General features: G+C 47.3%; 1 protein-coding gene across 1 annotated transcript in view; it reads left to right on the plus strand.

Annotated features, from left to right (window-relative positions):
- LOC104162358 (phospholysine phosphohistidine inorganic pyrophosphate phosphatase-like) overlaps positions 1-7,689 on the plus strand; it is a gene marked incomplete at its 5' end in the record, with an annotated part of 69,571 nt that extends 61,882 nt beyond the window's left edge. Inside the window, one exon of the mRNA XM_009701071.1 lies at positions 7,599-7,689. Within this exon, the coding sequence (XP_009699373.1) occupies positions 7,599-7,689 (91 nt within the window). The remainder of the gene's footprint in view (positions 1-7,598) is intronic.
- Positions 7,690-8,258: the final 569 nt, after the last annotated feature.

Below are 8,258 nucleotides of genomic sequence, written 5' to 3' on the forward strand. Positions count from 1 at the left end.
TGGTGTAAATCACATGAGAGCATTTAGCCAACAGTACCCTCTGTCCCGATGGCAGCACTTTGCATCACGTCTCCCCATCACCGTCCTGCCTTTCTTCATGCCTTTTTCTTACTTAAGCAAGTGTGTGGATGAATCTGTGTATGGCCTATCCGCAGCCCATACAAAGACTTTCAGGACTTCTAACGTCCAAAGCTCTTAATCTGGCGTGTTCACATGTGCTATGTTTCCTGAGAGAAAAAATAAATAGGGATTCCTATGTGCAGCCCGTACAAAGACTTTCAGGACTTCTAACATCCAAAGCTCTTAATCTGGCATGTTCACATGTGCTGTGTTTCCTGAGAGAAAAAATAAATAGGGATAGGTGGAGGAAAACAGCTGCCTGCATCATCCACTTCCTCAGTGTTATATGTTCTATGGCCGGTTGGTGCACTGTATCCTGCAGAAATGGCAGGAATTGGGATTATTTGAAGGATAATTTACAAACAGTGTGAGTAAAGGTTGTGCCTGTGAGGAGAAGTATTGGAAATACTTGTGTTGACCCTCTCCCAAGCTTTACGTGTAATATCCACAGAAGTTTGCCACTGCCAGCCTCCAGCTTATGATCTGCCCTGGTCACCTCTGCTCCTTTTACTTGTTTATTTTGACAAAGCCTCACTTGCTCTCCCTGAACTGCTTCTTGTCTGCAGTTACGATCATCATTTCTGACCTCCTCCTTGCTCCCCGATGTGATGTCCTGTGCCAGATCTTGGCAAGTGCCAGTTTAAAAAGACCTGGTGGAAGACCTGGTAGAGAAGACTGGAGCAGGGACACCAAGCACTCCCCCATGCACCTATTTTAGCCCTACCAGTACTCTCAGCATCCTCTTCTAAGCAGTTATTTCTGGAATTGTGTATCTGAGCTCATTAGTTAGAGCACCACCATGCAGCCAACTGATTAGAAACGAACAAATTACCACAACACTCTAAATTAAATTTTCAGCACATGTACATTTGAAAAATACAAGTGTTCACCCCGGGAAGTGCCTTGAAATTCAGAAAAACAAAGATCTGGGGAATGTTTGCTAGCAGTTGCCAAGCTTTTTTTTTTTTTTTAGGTAATTTATGCAGAAAGATAACTCCCTATCCCCTCAGTCCTAGTATTTTCCTGTATGTTGAGGTACATCGCCTGGAGAAGTGTTGTACCTAAGCCGGTTTATTCTGCTCAGTTAAAACTGTAGCAGTTTAACACAAACGGGAACGATTAAGAGGCAAGCCCACAGATGTCCTTCAGGTGTTAGCAAACAATTTGGCTGTTAATTTCTACCTGTTTGTGGATGCTTGAATTTAAGTGAGTTGCAATTAAACACAATTAGCTGTGTGTGCAGTTCTGGGAGGCAAGAGAAGAGCAGTGGATGATGTTGGTTTGCTCTGATATGGGTTTGCTTTCCTGAAACTCTTGCAAACGTGTTGGCCAGGAGGAGATGGCATGGCAAGGTCATCTCTAGAGGCCACCGATTTGGCAGCAATGTAGAAAGCATCCTCAGCATCCTCAGCTGCGTGGCTTGTGGTTAGAAGTTTCTGTTGATGGTGCCCACCTCTCCAAGCAAAAACATCTTCCCAAATCGTCCGTAACATGAGATACAGGGTCCAGGTATGGAGTTCCCTGAAGTTCTGGGACCTGCTCCAGCACTGGGTGTACTTAGTGGCTTTGGTGCAGGTTTGTCTTTCATCATAAGGTCAGGAAACATGCTCCACAGCCATTCATCAACTGCCCATCAGTCTACTGTCAGTCACTGTGATTTATTTGGGTTTTCAGTGCCAAACTGATTAAATTGCACATTTCACAAAAAAGAGAGTTTAAGTCACGGCACCAAGTAAAGTTATTGCATCTGTCCAAAGAAACTAGCAAAGGTTACAGTGTCTGTTTACATTCCTCCTAAAGAAAATCTCGTTAAACTCTGTCTCACATATTTTATGGCCGTAGTAAGAGCCCCTGAAGAATACACTGTCAGGAGAAATGGTTTCAAGCTTTTTTATCTAATTTTATGCAGCAGGAGTATATGCTGTTTAATTAGGGAGTTAGTGGGAAGGCTGTGTGGTGACACAGAGAGATCCCTTCTACAAACAGAGGGAGAGTTTGTGGGCTGGGGTTTGCCGTCTCGCAGAAAGCTGTGCTGCTGGAAGGGTCAGCGATCGTGGGACACGCAGCGTTAGAGATCAGGTTTGCCAAATGACTGCGGCTCTGTACGCTGGAATGTGAGATCATTTGTCTTTTTCAAATTAACTTCGGTGCCTCGCTTTGGCCCCGCGTGGTGTTTTTCCTACCCACCCCCATTTTTTAAGAACTATGTAAAAGCAGATTTTAACTTGTGATACTAATCAGGTGTTGATCAATCTCCATCTGCTCTCGTTCTCTGAAGTCAAGTTTCGGCAGGTCTCGGATGGAGTTGGATTCTGGGGCTGTTTCCATCCCTGTGGCCACGACTATCCATGTCGGCTACCTCCACCTAGACTTTTATCTGCTAAATATTTTATCCATGCAGTAATCCAGCTGTTTCCTTTTTGTTGTCCATACGTTTTGTTGGAAATGAGTGCAAGCGAGGCGCTGAGGAAGTCATTCCAACTGGGACGTGAAGTTTCCTAGGACAGCATGCCGTGAGGGTTTGGTGCTCAGACATCCACTCCTTGCTCCCGGTGGGACAGTTGGCTCCCAGCTCGGCAGGACACCTCCGGCACCCAGCCACATGCCTTACTTCGCAGGCGTTCCACAGCTCCGATTCCCTTTGCAGAAACGGACGCCCATGAGAATGCCATTCAGAGCCAGCTGCCAGCAGTGTGCGATGCCCACCTCGACCCACAGACTAAACCTGGAATGCCAACCCCTAAGGGAAAGAAAAGGGTTAACTCAAAGTCTATGGGTTTGGGGGCATCTTTTTACACTGTCCCTAGCAATGCTGTTTTCTGCATGTATTTGCTTCATTCAATCGAAAGAGCCCTAGTAGTTCCTGCAAAGGACTACCCAAGCCAGTTTAGATCCCTGTGTCCCTCAGATACTCAGCTGTGTCTGGGTGAACATCACACAAAATGGCATAGCAGGTTGGAGCAATTCAAGACCATTCCCGATAGCTGAGTCTAGGTAGGGAATTCAGCTTGCCAGAACAGACCTATCCAAGTGGAAATCTGACCCAGACAGTAAGTGAACCTTCTTATTCTTGCACAACCTGGTTTTTCTTATGATCTGGGATGTGGTTTTATGCTTCACCAGGAGGAAGGCATCGCTTTCTGCTAGTCAGTAGCCCTGCTACCATGCTGGAGCTTCTCTTACCAAGTGACCGAATGAAGAGTTAAAATTGCGGAGCCAGTTTTCTGCAGCACCCTGCTGCTTCCTTGATGTCTCAGACAGAAGCATCGATCTGAACTAACCAGTTCAGTATGGGTGGAGGATCTGGCTCAGAGCACATGGGGCTATAGATAGCTGCTCAGCTCCTGCAGCCCTGACAGTGATAAAGGGTCCCTGGGAGAAGAGGATGTTTAGTCATCTGCTGAGGATGATTTGATGGACGTGAGTAACTACCGAGCCTCAAGACCTCTGTCCGGGTTGCATCATGCTAAAGATACTTCATATCTTTAATGTGTTGTAATGCACTGATCGTTTTGGATGGCTTTTTCTTTTGAAGAACATATTCTCCTAACGTTGCCCTGTGTGTGGAAGGGCAGGCGCAGATCCTGTGTCCCTGTAGGGACCAAGAAGGACCACCTCAAATTTCAGAGGGTCCCTGTGCTAAGCCACTTCTTTCCCAGACCACTTCATATACCAGCAAGGTGGCCACCAAAAGGCAATGCAGAAATGAAGTGCCACATTTCACAGCTGTGATGGCCAACTGGGGCTGGAAAACGTTCCTTGTGTACGCATCCAGGCTGTGGTGCTCAGCCGCTCCAAGGAGTCCTGCTTTACTGAGGAGAGTGTTTCCCAAGGCTGTAGTGGATTTTTCACAAGCGAGTTTGTGCACTGGCCAAGACTGCTGACAGCTCAATATTCAGCTACAGAATATAATTTTCTGTCATTTTGATTTATGTTCTTCTCTGTAACTAGAGTCCCACATGAAAAAAAAAAATCGGAAGTTTATCTTAAAATTAGCTCAATGCGAGTTTATTCTTCGACTGACCTAGCAAATTGAAGATATTTTTAGAATTTTTTTTAATTTATTTCTGGAATATGAAAGAGAAAAGTACTAAAACGTAACCTTCGCTGTCAGTCTCGTGACCTACTGTTGTCTGGTCTGCCATCGTGCGATGCAAAAAGGGTCACTGTCACCAAAAGAGAAGCCAAGCCGAAACCTTAAGAGCAAGATCAGCTCTTGGCTGGAGTTTCCACCTGCACCTGGTGGTCCTGTCCAGGGAGGCTCTGATGCACCAAAGCAACACCCAGGACATCAGGGCCGAGCTCCAGAGCAGTGCTTTACTTCAGGGTATCTTAAAACTCTCCGTAACTGGGGATTTCTCCTGGGAAAAAACCAGAATTCCCCAGGGGAGAGGCTGGCATAGAGCCACGGTCTCTGCTCCCTTCAGATGGCAGAAGAAGGGCTTATCCTCCAGCATCTTGGGTTTGCCCAGAGGTTTTATGGCTCAGCTGTCTCTCCTGCCTCACTTCTGGCACCCAGACTTGGGCTCCTGAATTGTTTCGCTACATTTGGAGTATTGCTTCTTGGCATTAGTGTGGGGGGATTATTGCTTGCAGTTTCCTTTCGAGACATGCTTAAAAGAGCAATACTGAACCAGAGGGGGGAAAAAAGCCACCGCTTGGCTACTTGTGTGCAGTCGTGTGAGCCACAAAGCGTTCTGCGAGACAAAGGAAGAGGCCACATGAAACAGCTCTCGGGGTGGCACTGACGGGGAGAAAAGCTCCTGGCACAGCCCTAGGAAGAGGCAAGAGAGCGGAGAAGTACGTTTTATTCCAGTTCTCTGCTTTCCTACAGAGCTCAGACAATTTTCTTTATTGCGTTTCCCCCCACTTAGCAGCGGTGAGCATATAGGTAATCTAAGACATCTGACGTGTCTCCAAAGTATATATAACTCCAGAATGTGCCGTGGGCTGGAATGAAATATGCTTTCCAGCCCAGGGGTAGGGATGGCCGGTGTGGGGACAGTGCCGTGTCATGGGGCTGGTCCCCAACAGGGGAGGGAAGCGGGGTCCTGGCTGGAGCTGAGCCAGGCAGGGAAGGCACCTGCATAAGGGCTGCGTATTCCTCTCGTTTTCTTCTGGATAACGCCGGTAAAGTATTTGTAAAATGATTGAAACCCTTGTGTTGTGAGCGAGGCCGTCTCTCTGTAGCATGGGTAGCAGAGGAGTATTTTACGCTTCCGAGCTGTAACCCTGTAAGGTATCAGACTGCGAAGTAAAAGAGAAATAATTGAGCTTGGATGAATCATAGGGATGCAGCAGATGAATGAAGCTGATGTCCACCCCAGGGGTCCCGTGGGGTCGTTGGGGAACACGCAAGGGTGAACTTGTAGCTCCCCAGGAGCAAAGGTGGGTTTTACCATTAACCTCGCTGCGGCCAGGAGTTGGTGGCTGGCCCGTCTGTGTGTTGTGATCGCAGGTTATTTGGACAAATGGGTAAAAATACCTTATTCCCTAGTTGGCTTTGCTTTGTGTGTATATATATATATACACACACACACACCCCCGTCTTCCACAGCACACATAAGTGTACACAGGGCATTTCCTTGATGACTGGCATTTAGCAGCTGAGTTACAAGTGGATTTGTGTATAGTCAGCACAGATATCAATCACAAAATCCTTTTAATAGATCAAAGAGTTCTGTGTAATTGAAAATTTCTTGTAGAAGCATTCGTTTCAAGCAGTTCTTAAAATTTTCTCCTAATGTGTAAGCTAAGAAAGAATCATTTTTCAGGGTGTGAAATGGAAAGAAGTTTTGTTCATTACTTTTTTTAGATCTCCACTCAAATTAAGGATTATTGCCAAGAAATTAGTATTTTGCCATCCCCCCCAAAGGTACTTCTGTATTTATAAAAGCCACTTGGTTAAATCAGAGGGTGAGCAATAATCACCACTTAAGGGATGGATACATACTGGATTTTTACTTGCTTCATATTTGATAGTTTTTCTCCATTGTATGATATAACTTGCTTTACCTTCAGCAATCTAAATTCTTCTTCACTTGAGGAAAACCTAAAAAACATCGTAATTACTTTTGCACTCTAGCACTGTAACAAGATAGGACTTGGATAATTAAATAAAGACCCATGGAGTAACCGTCCACCTTTTAAATAAGATGCTTTTATGTCAGCCAGCACCAACGTAGAGTTCGTTTCATGGAGCCATCGTCCCTGTGCCAGACGTGGCTTTGCAGGTGACACAAGGAAAGCTGAATATCAGTGTCTTTTATTTTTCCTAGTTGCCTAACTTTGCAGCAAGTAAAATCTCGAGCAGCGTGGGCTCCCGAAAGAGGCTGTGCCTTTGCGAGGAGCTCGTGTACTCGGACGTGAAGAGTGGGGCTGGAAAATGAACAGAAAGGAGATAGCCCTGGGGAGCTTCAGTGCTGGGACTGAAGAAATAATTTGATACTTGTACAGAGAAGTGCTCACCAAATTCTGCACATCATAAATAATAATAATAATTTCTCTGCCTCCCATGTATCCGATGGGAAATGCGTCTTCCCCAATGAGAAAACAGGGAGTGAGAGACGTGGGAGGTGGACATTAGGGCTCTCATCTCTTTCCCAAAGGAAAGCCATTAAGCGTATAAAATACATATGTTTTCTCTTCAGCAGCTGTCGGGTTTCTCAGCCCAAGAGCCATAACAGGACCACGAGGTTTGGAAAATTTCTGCTTCCCACATCTGCCCCCGAACCCACCAGCAATGCTGCTGAATCAGTAAAACAGGATTGCGCATCTGCGCCTCGTTAGGCCAGTAGCTCTAATTAAATCATTGGCAAAAAAAATGGCTTCAAGCCGCTCTGCTTTGGGGTGGTGACTCGTGGTGGAGGGTGAGTCTGACCCTTTTCATGGTAGCGTCTGAAACCACCGCTGTTAGATTTACAAGAAGATGCTGGTCCTGCAAAATTAAACCCTGACAGATCCTTCCCATTCACTGAAGCTATGTACAGACCTTTCACGTCTCTCGGTCGGACCTGAGTTCTTCTGTTCTTTACCTATTTCTAGAGAAAAACCATGGGATGGTAGTTATTTCCACAGTTTCATAGGATCCTAGGCTTGCAGTGAAGTGTCCTCCCAGCGATCCCTGTCTGATACTGCTATTGCCTGAATGAAGAACTGCCATATAAAATGCGGTGCGTTAATTTGAATGAGTTAGTTAATGATACAGATTGTCTTCCATACAAGACTTTGTGAAGTTTTGCCCAGCCCAGTTGCACAAGGACATGAGATCTACCGTAGCAGGCAGGAAAGACTTGGGTATGGGAGAGGAGCGGGGGAAAAGGGGGAAAAAAAACAGAAGAGGGAGGAATGTGAAACCCAGGCTCACCCGACGGTGCTGCATCTGGGGCCACCTCGGTGCTGCCCTGCACACTGTGAGGACATGGGACCTGGTTGGGAGTCCGTCCTTGCTCAGCCGTGCCCTTCTCTCTCCTTTGCAGGCCTTGCGATGAAAACCACCCCCACGTGAAGCCCGATGCGTACGTGAACAACCTCGCCGAAGCGGTTGACATTATCCTCCAGCAGCTGTAAAACCCACGGCACCGTGGGCGATCGGAAGGAACGGGGACGAGGCCTCACATGCAGCCCCTCCACGAGGCCGCTTCGTCTTCTCCCTTCTCAATCTGACGTTGAGAGACCCAGACCCAGCCTTACCCAGGGTGGTGAACGCCTGCGTTCCTAAATGTTTCACATAACGGTACTAAAATGATCTACTGACCTCGTCGGGGAACACAGAACTTGGTGTCCTCCAGCACATCTTGAACGTCTTCCCCTTGGTGCCATGCCCCTGCCAGCGCCGGCCAAACCAACTCTCCCAAAAGTGCCAGGCTCTGCCCCAGCTGGGGCTGAGCCTCGTCTGCCCGAGGGGAGCCCTGAGGGTGGTGAGGGGCTCTGCCCCTCATGCTGTCCTCTTTAACTCTTTGCTCACACCAGGGACCCAGCCCGGAGGTGTCCAGGTGAGAAACGGGTGACCCAGCACCCCTTCATGGACAAGCAACTGACCCTTTCTGTGCCTTTTGGGGTGCCTGAGATGGGATGGGGGATGGCCTTGAGCGGTGATGGAAGCCACCAAGCCCTAGGCTGGGGTGCACCGGCCCAGC

The sequence above is a fragment of the Cariama cristata genome, unplaced genomic scaffold (genome assembly GCF_000690535.1).
Source record: "Cariama cristata isolate BGI_N322 unplaced genomic scaffold, ASM69053v1 scaffold3125, whole genome shotgun sequence".
Taxonomy (NCBI): domain Eukaryota; kingdom Metazoa; phylum Chordata; class Aves; order Cariamiformes; family Cariamidae; genus Cariama; species Cariama cristata.